Source organism: Phasianus colchicus, chromosome Z, assembly GCF_987193195.1.
Source record: "Phasianus colchicus chromosome Z, bPhaCol1.hap1.1, whole genome shotgun sequence".
Lineage (NCBI taxonomy): Eukaryota > Metazoa > Chordata > Aves > Galliformes > Phasianidae > Phasianus > Phasianus colchicus.
In genome coordinates, this window is record NC_143476.1 from 34037741 (window position 1) to 34053320 (window position 15580).

General features: G+C 41.6%; 1 protein-coding gene across 4 annotated transcripts in view; it reads right to left on the minus strand.

The window, feature by feature from the left end:
• Positions 1-14898, minus strand: part of RASGRF2 (Ras protein specific guanine nucleotide releasing factor 2) — a 126778-nt gene extending 111880 nt beyond the window's left edge. For 3 of the 4 annotated variants that reach the window (XM_031603393.2, XM_090131231.1, XM_090131232.1), the window contains exon 1: positions 14517-14898. In XM_031603393.2, coding sequence (XP_031459253.2) covers positions 14517-14801 — 285 coding nt within the window. In that variant the 5' untranslated portion in view covers positions 14802-14898. Of the gene's footprint in view, positions 1-14067; positions 14228-14516 lie in introns of those variants that run through there. The other variant, XM_090131233.1, reaches the window with a different exon arrangement.
• Positions 14899-15580: the final 682 nt, after the last annotated feature.

Below are 15580 nucleotides of genomic sequence, written 5' to 3' on the forward strand. Positions count from 1 at the left end.
AATGTTCAACAATAGAAAGTGTATTAAATTCAATTTAATAATATACAGAGTAAGATTTTTAGAACATTTGAATTTGCCTACTGTATGCTCCTGCTGCATAAATAACTTAAAGTGAATACTGGCAAGTGTTTCAAAAAATGAAGCTGATGTTACTTATGTGGTACATCAGAACAATTAGTTCAGCTTAAATTTTTATAAGTACCTCAAATGGTATGTTTCAGGAGAGCAATTTCTGTAACATTAAAAAAAAAAGTATCTATGCATATTTCTACATCTGTGCTGTGTATTTTGTTTCAGTGATCACAAGAACTTCTGCCATCTACTCTGTGTTTATTATGCTAACAGATACCTGGATAAAATGGAAGTACTATCTGGAATGTCTACTATATCTTACTGTGTCTTCCTGTGTCTATGTATGGTAAACTAAGCAACAAGCTCAGAGACGCCTACTGTTATACAACTTCGGCTTCCACACATACAAGCAGCTTCTAATTTAGCTTTGCTGTATACCCAAACGGCTGTTATGGGTTTAAGTGCATCAAGCCCACTAAATCATCACTTAAAAGGAAGGGTATTCGGGTATTTTTGATGATACACGTAAGTTCTTCTTCTTCCTACCCAGGAACAGGGATGAGCTCACATGTTATCCATCACAATTCTGACTTCAGAGCAAAATTTGGTTAGTAAGGCTTTGACTGACACATGAATTTATCTATCTCAGAACAGTTTACAATAATGTGTATTTTCTCAAATACTAGAGAAGACAGCTTAAGTAACAGATAATAACACCTACGTAATAGAATTCTGCAGTTCCTGTCAAATAGCACTTCAAGCCAATGACAGATCCAAGATGCCTAATGCAGTTAACTGATAAGGGAGAAGGGACAGGTCAGGAGACAGAAGAATTAGTGACAGTTTATTTGCTGGGAGAAAGGCAAATAAAATTTTTGTTTGACTGTTTTTATTCACAGCTATAAACATAAAAATTGGTGCTATGAAACAGTTTTTGTTCAACATTAACACTGTAATCATGTATGCCCACCCCTAGTGACAGCATGTGTTTTCAGCTTTTATTTTTATTCACTTTTAATTCCTTACTTTGAAAAATAGAAGAACACTCATGAAATTATGATGTTTCATAGTCTGTACTGCTACATTCTAACCCCAAAAATAAGATGGAATGCCAGCAACTCTAGACTGTTATTTTCCATATTAATGCCTTAGCGGCTTTGTATTATTCTCAGGCGCATTATCAGTTCATGAAAACCCAAAGGTGTTTGAAGCAGATCTGATATACTCCAGCATCCCAAATGGTAACTAAAAATTCACATAAGCTGACATTCTTAAGACATAAATACAGAATTGCATACTATTAGTGATAAAAATAAATAAAATAATCTGCCGTAGCTACGTCAGTGTTTTGGTTTTTTTTGGTTTTTTTGTTTTTTTTTTTCCAAGAGGGTAAGAGGGCAACCTGATTCTGATAAGCATCTGTAATCAAGTGAGTCAATTGCATTTGATTTTCTTCTTTGGAAGCTCCCCAGACTCATTCCCAAATGTTTTCCATTAATTGTCCGTATTTCCCATCACACTCCACCCCAATCATATCCTTCCTGACTGGGGTTACTTAAAAATAACTTCCAATCAAGAAAGATCATCAGAGGAAAAAAAAATAAAAATGAAATGGTAACTGATCAAGCCTTAATAAAAGATACGTTTTATTAAAGCAGATAAGGTACCTGGTCCCACTAGAAATATTTAGAGAATTCACTTAGTTTAAATAACCCACTCCAGTGAAATTACTGCAGATGTACACAATGTAAAGGAGAAACACTTGATTCTATGCTTTTGATGAAAGAATTATCACTCATTCATTTTTATAAGAGTAAATACAGTAGGAATAAACCATCATAATGTTTAACTGCCTGGGGATTCTAGTTTTGTCTACGGTGTACTAGGTATTCCCCTATTTTACATTTAAAAAAAAAGAGCAAACAAAAAAGCCACCGTAACAAACAGTAGAGGTAAGTAAAGGACAAAGGGAAATTCAGGAAAAAGGGCAGTAATGGCAAGTAACACAGTGACACAGACAAGGGTTGCTCTGAATGCAGTGCCTTCTGTTTTATCATATTGGCTCACAGTGTCTGTGGCAGATGTTGGTGGTATGCAAGTAGAGGTGAACTTTCCCACCAGTCTTCTCATACGTGCTGCTGCTGTGTGACAGATGGCAGCAGAGGGGCATCCTGACAGAATGGTATCTAGCACGGAAGTACATGTTGAGCAAAGGTTTATCACTGAATTCCTCCATACAGAAAAAATGGCACCTACTGACATTCATTGACTCATTTACAGTTACATTCATTGCTGAACATCTACAGAGACCAACCAGTGGCTGTGAGCACAGTGAGGCAGTGGGTGGTGCATTTCAGCAGTAGCTACAGGTCACTTGCACAGGTGCAGACTGTTACAAGAGAAGCATGCAGGTTCTTCATTCATTGGTGAAATTGCATTGTAATGCTGTTGAAAAATAGCATTTTGTAGCTGAGAACTTGCTCTATCAAATGATGTCATTGTGTTCTTTGTACTAGTTGTAGGTTCCATGGAATTAAATAGAAGGCATTACTTTCAGAGAGACTTACGTAGTACCTGACCCAGAAAATTAAAAGGAAATGTGATAGTAGCATGACCAAGTAGCCAAGCTATGAAATAAGAAAATAAGGGGCCGAATCATAACGCAGACTGTGGTCACAGGGAGCCCAATCACAGGGAAACATCCCACAGGCACGAGATAGGAGCGGTCAGCAGCCCTGCCCATGGCCAGGCGTTGGAACTGGATGATCTTCGAGGTCCCATCCAAACAAAGCCATTCTACAATTATACAAAAACAAGCTCCCAGAGAGACTACAAACACTACAGCTGCACTCTGTGAGGCAGTCTACACCTTCCAGTGTACTCTCACTGACGGTTATGCAGGTCTTGCACTACGGTATTTTCTTCCAAGCTTGTTTCACACAAGATGAGTAAATCAAATGAAATCCTTTGTTTTATTTCAGTAATGTAAAGCACACCATTGTCAGAACAAAAGGATTTCATTGTTTACACTTCCCTGCTGCCCCTGGAAACAACAGTAGAAAGTCAGAATTACTCAGCAAACTGAGTAATAAAATGTTCTTGCCCTGGAAGCTAGTGGAACAGGTGGGCAAAAAGACATGATGCATTTGGAAAGCCATGAGTAACAAAATGCACAGTACTTTGGTTTTGTTCACGCGTTCCCTCCTGGTAGCACACTGAAGCATTTTCTCATACAATGTGAATGAGAATAGAGACCTCACGAGGAGCACTGCTCAGTGCTGCACCCACAAAGCAACTCAGAGGCACTGCCTTAGTATTCATGGGGCTGAAATCTGACAAAACAAGCAGCCTGAAATTTAAACAAGGCAAAGCATCTGCCAAAGGGAAAGAAAAAAAAAAGGTATTAGAAAGATGTGTGTGCAATTTATTATGAACCTAGTAAGGAGTTAAGGAGTTTCAGTCATTACAAAAATCATACTTTTAGCAGAGAAGAAACATCCTGCTATTATAAGTACCATTAACAGATACTATGCTATAATTACATATAACTGATGTCCATAATCACTAGTTATTACAATTCCAGAAAAAAAAGGAAAAAAGAGAGAAACTCTCCAATTTCAGTTAAGTGCATCAACAAGAGGTGGTGCAATTCAGGTCAACAAGATCAATGAGAGCATTTTACCTGCAGTATAAATTGCTAAGGTGTACCCAGCAGAGGGAACTAAAGTCATTAATTACAATTAGAGCATAGCTGTATGTTTTGCAATTACGTACTACACACACACACACACACACACACACACTACCTCACAACTAACTTTTGTGTTCTCCCATTAAACCACAGATGAATACCCTAAAATACTGCAAGGATAAACAAATATCCCCATGCAGATGGTGTCACCCATATGCTAACATATGGGAAGCACTATTAGGCCTGTTGTACTACAGAGAAGTAGGGCAGTCTAGAAGCTGATTTAGCAGGAGGCCCTGGGCAGCAAGGGGCTCAGGATGCAAATGTACACAGAACACACTGACTCCAAAGAACTCCTTACCACCCAGCCTATCAGCACGCATACAACATGCATGCATTTAGATGTCCTCAAAAAAATAAAAATAAACTTGAGTAAAAAAATTGAAACAGTATTTGCAGACAGTCAATGAACTTTAAGAAAACCTATTTAAAACCAGAGCAGGAAACGTACTTGCATTTTCTGCCCTTCTATGGAAGATAAATCCATTTATTTATTTCACATGGAACCACTTGGCATTACTTAAAATTGTCGGTCTGAGTGGTTGCCTTTACTTGGTTCACTTGGATGGCACGCAGTCAACGTACTGCTGCTAAGCTACAAGAATGCAGTACAGTATTAAGGGAGAATCGTTCTCTTTAAAGCATTTTAATATTAGTATAGGTTGTGCAGAATTTACTTTCCTGTAGGTCTGCAGCAATTTTCATACAGCTGATGACAGCACTCTCTCAGGTCGCTGAACATTTTGGACTGTACAATACTGGACACGAGCTAAGTCGGCTTTCCCTCAGGCCACCAAGTAATGCACTTACGAAACTTCCATCTGCAGCAGGCAACACAAATCTGAACAGAATTAGCCTACAACCTGCAAGCTCACACCCATCACAATAACAAATGTGCAGCAAAACAAATTGTCTCCATCTACCCAAAACACTTCATCTTTTACATCCGTTTATACATGACTTTCATGCTTTAGATTTGTTTCTTGGGGAAGATGGTACTGAGGCACGTTAGTCTTTGGCATTAGATGACAAAGTCAAGTAAAGAGAGGTTAGGAGAAGTACCGCATTTAAAGCAGATTTGTGCATTATTACTTTAGTAACAGATCTGCAAGGGTATTGACTATAATCTTTCACTACTTGATTTCATACTTCACTTTCTCTTAATTCTCTAATATATGTCCTCCATACTTTACTGCAGGCTAAGTAGAAATAGTTCAGAAACTGTTTACATGCTATCCTATGACCTTCCTCATAACATCATTCAGATGCTTCCTTAAAATAAACACATTTATTTTCACAGCAGCCTGTGAGGTAAGAAGGCAGCAGTGCAAAAATGGTCAATACAAGAATCACTCATTTCAGAAACAGCAACTCAGCTCCGATGCAGATCTGAGAAACAATCAGCCTTTTCTGCTTAGAAGGTAGTTCTATTAGTTTTAGTTATAAATTTCACAGAGTTCAGTTCTACCTTTACTGCCAAGCTCCTGTTTGACATCAGGTAACCAAAATGAGGAATGATTAATAACCCCTTGTAAAATGCCTCAGGTATATGATTTTCACAACATTTCACAGGGATTCTAGGCAAAAGATCCAGTTCACACAAGGGTTTTTACCATCTTCTTTATGAGGTCAGGCTCTTCTTGGTAGCACATAGTGATAGGACAAGAAGCAGTGGCCTAAAACTTGAACATAGAAAGTTCCATACAAACGTGTGGAAGAACTTTATGGTGAGGGTGATAGAGCACTGGAACAGGTTGCCCAAAGTGGTTGTGGAGACTCCTTCTATCGAGACATCTCTGGGCATCTACCTGTTGACCTATTGCAGGGTACCCGCTTTAGGACAAGGTTTGGACTTGATGACTTCTTGAGGTCCCTTCCCCCTGCAATTCTGTGATTCTACTATACAGTCTCACATCTCACATACTACTACTCTTCAGAGAAGGAGGGGAAAAACAGAAAAGACTGACAGAAAATTACCTTCTTTGGGACATAATCCCAATTTTTGTCTTAATAAGAAAGGAGTCCAAGGAAAGAAACGTATCTGATGGAACAGATCGCATCATTACAGAGAAGAAAGGGTAACTACTAGGCTGCCCAAGAAGCCTCAGCTCCATTCCCTTTAGATTACTGGGTGTCTGATCTTGCATTTCTAATGCCTGTTCATACACTGTGAGAATACAATTCGTAGGGCTTCACAGAAAAGCAAAAGACACAGAAAAGGACAACACTTAACCTAAACATACACTAACAAAAAACAGCTACAGGATCAGAGAGTTAAACTGGGCTGATAACGCAATAGCAGCAGCTGACAACTATCCCAATCTGGGATAATCACTAGAAGGAGACAAGGCACATACCTCTTTCTCGAGTAGGTTTTATACTTGTCTTGATATTCTTGGATTCTAGTGGTAGTTCAGAAGGGGAAACAGTTTAATGCTTACAGCCTCTTTCAGTCTAGTCTGTTTAGCCAGGCATTTCTATCAAGGTATCTGCAGTTCCTGATGTTCTGAATTTTAGGTGCAGTGTGAAACTGATCATCCAGAAAAAAAGAAAAAAAAAAAAAAAGATCTATGAACAAACTGTGGCCCTGTTTGCACTCAAAACACAGATTCCACTGCCCACTTATTACTGTAAGCATGCCATGCTGGCATTTGGCTTGGAGGAAAAAAAAAAAAAAAAAGGAAAGCCTGGAATGACAAATTCATCTACATCTTCTATGCCATCTCCCGTCCACTATTCCCAAACTCAGCTTATATTGCCTTTAATCATCATGTATTTATTGTGTCAAGGAAGCTACAACCAAAAGTCACAAAATTCCTGACAAATACCCCTGACAAATTACAGAGATGAAACAGAGAACCAACCCAGGAATATTATTCAACAGCCCTCATTTGCCTGATGTTCCTGGTCAAGCCCTAGAAATTGGCAAGAACATTTAAGCATCAAATGCAGTAGGAGTGTTATCATCTCAAATACTGACTTTTCCTTCATCTGTACACACAAACATCTGTGTGGCCAGTGACAGTATTTCCCTGCAGTCAGTGATGAATTCCTCCTCTTTTCTGTCACTTTCTTTCTCTTAAGAGAGTTTTGCAGATAGTCCACAACTTTGAACTTCCCCACAAAGAATTTATCAGGAAAAAGCATTTTTAATATTTCTCTAAAATTGCCCTTTGTGGCAAATGGAATTCAATTAGCATTAAAAAAACACAGCAATTTTCTAGTCATACTTGAACATGCAGGAATGCATGAAGTTAGAAATGAATTCCCAAATTCTAGAGGACATCATAGAGATTCTGTCAAAAATCACTAAATATGATTTCCACAATTCCAGAGAAGTATATGGAAGCTTTAGCATGTGCTGAAACAGGAGAAACAGTTTGTGTAAAGGAGAGAAAGAAAAGCAGAAGAAAAAATGTCCCACTCAATCCTTCTGAACTTTCAACATGTGAGAATCCAGAACATAATATTGACCCAAAAAGCAGCAGTATTGTTGTATGTCTTAGCACCCAACATTGGAGATTTCAGAACTTTGTCTACATCCACAAGCACTAAAATCTCATGGTTGGCTAGGGAAAAGAAGAAAACAAAAAGTCTGATCTCCATGCCAGAGCAGAACACATCATGTAACATGCCTGGAATACAGGTGCCTGCATGCCAGGCAACTAAGTTGATATTACAGTCAGCTGCAACTCAGACAGTGTCAGTGGAGTCCATTCAGTATAACCAGTGCCGATGTCTCTTTTACGCTGAAGTGAATCATTCTCTAGCCCTCCCTCTATCAGCTCACATGGGGTGCCTAAAGCTACACGAGCAGCATCCCACTCCATGTCAATTTAAATATATGGACATTTGCAGATTGTTTATGATTTCTTTAAAAAATGCTAAATAGATGCAGAGTATTAAACAATAGCACCATAATGATCTGGCAGACTTCAAGAGACTGCAGAGGATGCAGCTGTGCAATGGAAATCTAGCACTGATTTAGGAACTTCAACCACGCTGTCAAACTACAGAATGATTAAAAGGCAGATAATTTCCATTAACCAGCCATCACACTGCAGCCAAAGATTCAACAGGCAAAGAATGTACAAAAATTACTGTCCTGCAATGTCGTAAGAAGGAGGAACCACTAGAGAGAGTCAGAAATTAATTCCAACTTTTTTCAATAAATAAGGCATTGAAATTGAAGACATGATGTGTGTTTACAAAAGAAGTAGTGGAACTGAATAAAGCTGTCTGCACTACCGAACAGTGGAAGTAAAATCACTTACAATGATACAGCTGCATTCAGTCAGTAGTTTATAATCACTTCCTAATAAAACTCTCAGTTCTGAACTTGTGGAAAAGATAATGAAGACACTGAAATGGCTAGATGGAGTTGGGAAACCCTCTGCTTTTACATATACTGACTTTGAACGTCAAACAGAAATCCTTATGGGATTGGCAAGTCAAAAAGCGTTTGGAAGCTAGATCGTAAGCATATGTTCCTAGGCACCTAGTGCAGAGGCAGTGTGCTAAATAAAATCCCATCCTTCAATCAGCATCGGTAATGGCTGCCAGACAGGAAAGCTGAGAAGAGGTACTACGTGGAATCTCATTTTCTTTTAACTTTACGAACGGAGCAGTGACACTGTCTTCCTAAATTGTTATCACAGACAAAAAGAAAGCAACAAGTAACGGTATTGTTTTCAGTTCAAACAAAATCTAACCCTACAGCACTCCATCACATCTATCGAACAGTACCTAAATTTGAACATCACACCACCTTGTAAGCACAAAATGAGAAAGCTTGGAACATTCACACTGAAAAACAGGTTAGCACTGGAGCCACGGCATCAAATTTGCTTCGAAGCAGTGGATTTAGAGAAGTACACCACAGCTAGCAGCAAAATCTGTTGCTAAGAGCAGCCAAAACCTGTGGATGGGTATTTTCAGACCTCATTATCTTTACCAGCCACATTAGGGCTACATTAACAGTTTACTAATGTACCACAGAAGTTCTTTTTGATGCAAATCTGCTTCATATTTATATACTGAGTTGTGGAAAATACTGCATCAGCTCTGCACAGACACTCAGAGCAGCCATCCTCCAAGTGAAGCCAAGATAAGGTGAAAAAGTGGGACACAATCCAGAGTGCCACTTGTAATGAGGGCAGAAGGTGCTGCAGCAGATATGTGTGGATATCTCTCCACACAGATAGTATGCACTACCAGCTGGGTAGGACATCACTGCTGGTAGGGATGCACTGTGGGTACACATGCCAGGAATCACAAAACAATGCACTAGAACGAGACCTGTCCCTTCCCTCTCTGTACAAACTAGTTGGTAATGCAAACATATTGCAAGTGACAAAAACAAGACAGGTGATTGTAATACATGTGGCCAAAATGAGAAACTCCAGCAGATTTTATTACACACACATTCTTAGAATGGAAAATCCTCAGCAAGGTGATTAAAAAAGTGCTGCTAACGACGACACTGCTATACATAATACATGAAAATACTGTAATAATGTTGTCTGATTACCATAGAAATAAGCGAATATCTACCTTGACCTCTTTTCAAGTAAGCAGTTAGAAATTGGTATGTCCAGCATGTGGCCGGGAAACAAGCTACGTTCTTACAGATGTGTGTGGATGATGATGAAAGAGAAAATAATATATATTTTGTAAGTTAAATGAAGTCAAATGAACACGGACAGAGCATAATTATCCAGCATATCAGGGACAAACTTGATATTTTTTTGCTCAGAATTTTTTGTTTGTTTCCCACACATTCCTCGAGAATTTTTAGGAATCGAATCAAGTGAAATGTGTGCAATTCCACTAACAGAAACACAGAGATAAAATGAGGGGGAAAAAAAAGTATCGGCATTCACCATCAAGAAGAATGAAATCCATGTTAAGTTGATAGGAAACTATTCACATTCTAAGAATAAGTTATACTGCTGTACCTGCATTAGCTTCAGGCATTTTGTACAGCCTTTGTGCGATGCTGAAGCCTGCAAAGGTAGAACGAATTCTGGCACTGCAAGTATCTACACAACATTTTATGGTCATGATGATCCGGGATGAAGTTCTAATTTTATGTGCTTCCAGTCTTGCACTTGTTGATATATCACCTGTTGGCTACAGGGAATTCCCAGCATCCCCCTTAACAAGACTTTGCCAAATGATATTTGCCATCTGGGATCATACTTTTGCCAATTGTTCAACTAAGAAGCATGCTTTTCCATTATAACATCAGAATGTTACAGTACCTCACAGAGGGTCATTAAGGATGTCATGCTGTGATTTCTCAATACTACTTTGAACCCACTGATTTTGGTAATTCTGCCACACTTCCAATGTTCTTAATGCTGTCTTTCTGCTCTGAGTGTGACCAACATTCATAGATAGATAACATGATAGAAAAGGTGATCATTGTCACCTTCTGGACCAAAGTCACCCAACATAGATTAAGGTAGCCAAAAGTTAATATTAAACTACTGAAGGACATCTGTATTCTACAACTTACGTCTGTGTAGATTTAGCTAACTTTTAAAGAGGAAGGCATCTCAAAAACAACCTCATCCTGCCTATAACTGATTTCTCAGAGATATTCCCCCACATAGGGACATTCCCCATATTTGCACAGTTATAAGCTTTTTTTTTTTTTTATATTGCATCAGAAACATATCATTACAAGGGTTAGAATTAAATGCTTAAAAATGCCTACAGTTTGGCAATATGCCATAGTAAGTGTGGCCATGACACTTTTTTTCTTTTTATTCTCAAAATATACTCATTACCAAGCTAGCAAAAATCCTAAACATATATCAGGTAGCAAAGTTCAATCAATTTAGAGATCAGAAGAACTAAACTTTTCTATTTATTCACTGTCCGTTGCCCTAGGCCAAAAAGTATACTGTAAATCCAATTCATAACTCTCCATGAAGAGCCAGAGGTAACCACTCCAAAGCAATGTGCTTTAAGCAGGAGGCCATGTCAGCAGCTCGTTTCTTGGTTACTGTTTAACTGTATCTGAAAGTGATTTTTGCACTTATGTCCACAAAACCATACTGTCTTACGATGGTCCAGAAATGACAAGGAAAGGAATAGAGTTTATCTGGAAAAGTAATTAAGAGCCAGTTAGATCAAAACTGTCTTCATACAAGAGCCATTCAGAGAATCTTTTATGAGAAAGTCTTATTAACGCTATCAGGATTCATGTTTCCACATCTTAAATCTTTCCCACTGGCCACTTTTTTAAAGGTAGTCCACCAAAACAAAACAAAAACTTAAAAAAAAACCAAACAAACAACCCACAGCCAACCCAAAAGAAAACAAAGCAAAAAAAACACCCTTTACTATGCAAGAATGCTTTTATTCAAAGCAACACCTCTGTTAATACTCCGTGTTATCACAGAACCACTTCCACCTGAACTACCCAGACACTGCGAAAACAAATTCATCTATTCTCTTTGAAATTTTGTAAGAAATGTCTAAAACTTAGGCGTCTGTGCTGGACCTGTCCACTGGAACTTCCAAAGAAGCCATGTGCCTGCACACAAGCAGTACGATTTATGGACAGCACTACAGCTGAACCTGGTAACCTGTCTTGTCAAAAAGATAAGACCTTACACGTGCCTGAGGAGTAATGTAACAGACACAGTGCGACGGAGGGGCTTTCCTGGCCTATTAAAGGTTAAGAGACGAACTTTTAAGTTATTATATCTTCAGATAAAATAACCTTTAAGCGTTGTTGCCAGATTTTATGTATGCTGAATTAGCAGAGAGGTGCAGCAAAAGCTGCTAATGGCACACGCCTTCATTAATTCAAGGAACATATAGAAAATAGTGAGGTTTCAAACACTGAAAAAAAATCAGTATCCTTTATAAAATAAATACACAGCTACAGCAAGCAGCAAAAATTCAAATAATTGGATTCTGTTAATCTGTGGGGACATGGACTTAATGCTGCATTTAATTTTGCTAAGTGGGAGGAAGATTAGGCAAGATATAAACAATAGTCCCTGCTCAAATCATAGAAATTCACAAACTTAAGCACACTAGGACAGTTATTAATTACCAGATCAGAATATTTTCATGTATTCAGAACAGGGCTACAAAACAAAGTAATAAACAGTTACCCTCCTAGTGAAGACAAAAATATTTATATTCCAGTACACACATTTCCAATAGTCTTTAAAAAAAAAAAAAAGTGAACTTGCTAGATAACAAGCATTGTTCTCCTATGAAATACAGGAAAAAGCTTATTTTAAGGATTTGATTTAACTTCTGAAAGAGGTGAGCCACTCACTGATACAAAACCAATCTCTATCCAGAATCTCTGACAGAAAAGCTGAAACTCATTCTCATCATCTCCGTCACTGTCACAGCAGAGTAGCTGCTGGGACCTGCACCTGTTTGCTCTCTGTCGTTCCTGCAGGGAAAAGCATTTTAACTAACATCAGAATTTAAGCTTTTCAAATGTAGTATCTCCGTGTTGTAATTCGCTGTTTTGAAACAACGCTCCTTCCACACTGCTCTCTCAGTTTCAATGTGTTCTTTCCTGAAATAATTTTGAAGTAAAATCAGAGTGGATAGCAACAACTGCTTAGCATTTGCAAAATCGCTCCTAAAATTTGAGGGAGATCAAAACACTATTTTTAAATCAAAGCTTTCCCCGAAAATCACGAGCATCTACAGCACACTTGGTTCAGTGCCATACTCACAGAATATCGACTGATTCATGCACTGTGCAACTTCTTGATATTAAGAAATGTACTGTACTTTCAAAACAAGCATCATGAAGGACTCTAAAGCAAAAAGTATACTGATATCTTTAAGAGAAAGAGAAAAAAAGCTCACAGTCTTATAAATTTTTAAAGCTTTTCAGTTATTTTCAGTTACCTAAAAAATCTTATTGGCATCTTTTGCAAAACAGCATGACTGTTCCTTAATACTTTATGTTCCCTTATGATGGACAGTTGGGAGAGTTAACAGCACCAGCATGGCTCAATGTGAAATAATTAAGCTGCTGTGCCTGCTGGGAGCCAGATATCCAAGCCTAAATGCATCTGCTGCCTAAAATACAGGCTCCTGGATACCAAAGCACAGTGCCAGCATTCTCCCCACTCAACTCCAAACACCTCTCAGCAGTTTTGATCTAGCACATGAATTGCCAAATGATATTAAAGACTAAAGCATGTCAAACTAAAAAGAATGGGAAAGCTAAGGAAAATATATCTTTCTGCATGCATTTTCCAGTATCTTGGCTACATAACTTAAAGAAAATGCACTGTAGCTCCAAATGTTAATTCAAAGGATGTTGATGCAACTCTTGTGTAATTAATTGTGTAATTCCTCCAGACAAATCACTCTGGTGTCTGAACTATCCCAGCAATTAAAACTCCAAGGGTTTTTTTTCTTTTTTGTCCCTTAGCAAAGATTGATCTGATTCGTGAAAAGATGAGGTCCAACTTTGGGGTTTTTTTTTTTCATACCATTATTACATTTGTGAGGTTAAATCAACGCAAAATTAAATCGAGGCACTATTCTTACACTGCCAGCAGTTAAAGTGTATAACACAGAGTTTTCACTAGCATCTGATTAAAATAGATTTGTCTTCCTCCGTTACCAAACAGAAGGCTTACATCTTATTACTTTATGCCTGGAAGAAGACAAGCACGGGCTTCAAGTAAAGAGAAGCAAAAAATTTTCAAATACTTATTCGTTCTTCTTGTTCTCAATTAGTTTTGGCCACTGTGGGAGCACACCTTAGCAGACACTGGAGTCTACACCAACACGCAGACAAGGGTGTGTTTTAAAGAGTTAACGTCTGGAAGAACTGCAACGCTCAGGAGCTTTATTCTATGAAATTCGTGTGAAAGATGAATGGGAGAAGGGTGTTTTCTGGTGGTCTGCCTCACAAATTCAGACTAAGATCTCAAGAAAAAACTAGACGGTGCTCTTCTGTCTTGTAGCAGCGATCCATTAGTCTATCACGTTTTTTAGGCAGCTTTCACAGAAATAGAAACTATTAATAGAAACGTTTGACAGAAAGCAAAATGCAACATGCTGTCCAGAAATTATTCTGTCTCTGCACTGCTAAACGTGACTACAAACAGCTCCGACATCCATCGCCGCCAAAGCACAACTTGGGGCTCCACACGAACAGACGCGGGAAGGCGTCGTTTTCACACAGTCCTCAGTCAAGCCACAGTTTCACAACGCTACCAATAACCTAGCGTACGTACAGCAGACAGGGCAGCGGGCAGTTCAGAATGACCCGGGGGATCCTCAGGATTTGGGCTCAGTGCTCACGGAAGCGCAGCCGGCAGCATCGTGTGACCGCCGGACGCAGCGCGGCTAAACCGCCTCAGCGCACAAGGCGAGCCGCTGAAGCGCACAGCTCCCGTTCCGGGAGGAGAGCGCCCAGGACAGCGCGGCTGCAGGGCGGGCGGGACACGGCGGAGGACAGCCGGCGGGAAGCGCCCGCCGCGACCCCGGGGCCGCCGCAGCTCGGCAGCCCGTCGGACACCTGTTGGGCTCCGCGGGGCGCGCCAGGTGCGGCTCCCGCGGATTTCGACGAGAGAACGCGACGGAGATAAGGCGGCAGGTGAGGCGGGAGGAGGCGAGCGGCTCCGCGCGCCCTTCGCTCGCGGGTTACGCAACGCCCCGCCCGCCCCTGTCCCGCCGCCGGTACCTGCTTGTCCAGCGCCGCGTCCTTGGCGCTGCCGGCGGCCGCGCCCTTGGGGGCCGGCGCCCGCTCGCAGCTGCAGCCCTCCAGCATGTAGATGCCGGCGGGCCGGGCGCTCTGCTCGCTCTCGAAGTAGAAGAGGACGTTCTGGTAGAGGGCGAACCACTTCTCGTGCCAGCGGTTGGCCTCGGCCGTCCTCTTGCTCAGGTAGCCGCGCTTGGTGCCCTCCTTGCGGGCCAGCAGCGCCAGGTACAGGGCGTGCCCCTCGTTGTACCGCACGCTCTTCTGCATGGTGCCCGGCAGCGCCTCGCCGCTCACAGCCCGCCCGGCATCGGACACCCTCCGCGGGCGCCCAGCGCGCCGGCACCGGCTGCGCCGGGCGGCCCCGGCCCCCGCCCCGCGCTCCGCTCCGCCCGCCTTCGTGCGCGCCGCCTCCCCGAAGTTGGGGCCCGGCCGGAGCGACGGGCGGCAGCTGCTGCCCCCCGAGCGGCGTCACGGGGCGGAGATCAGCCGCAAAGCCGCTTTGCAGCCCAGCGATTTAAAGAGCAAAGTCGCCGCCGCAGCGCACGGTCCCTCCCTCCGCGCCTCGCGGTGCCGCCCCCCTCCCGCCCGCCCGCAGGGATCGGCGCGGGGGCGGCGGGCAGCGGGGGGCGGCAGCGAGCGCTCGGGACGGGACGGGGCGGGGCGGGGCGGCGTTTCGCTCCCTGTCGCGCCCAGCCTTCCTACTTCTGACAAAAACCTTCGAAAGCGGCCGGTCGCAGCGCGCGGGGACGGTAACCCGGTTCCGCGAGCTGCGCGGGGCTCGGCTCTGTGCCGCAGCCGGGCGGGAGGACAGGAGCGGGCAGACCCCTCCATAAAGGATAAGGTGTGGAAAAGGCGCTGCTGCCAGCAGTTGTTTTACATAAAGCATAGGCGGTGTGGAAATTGCTGCTCGCGTATGGATCCCGATCTTCAGTGGACGCTGTTATTTAAGCGTTTGTAGCTCCTTCACCTTTAAATCTCTCCCAGTTAAAACGTATTTCTGCCTCTTTTGCTTTGGAGAGATCTTACTAAAGAACACTGGACCCTTG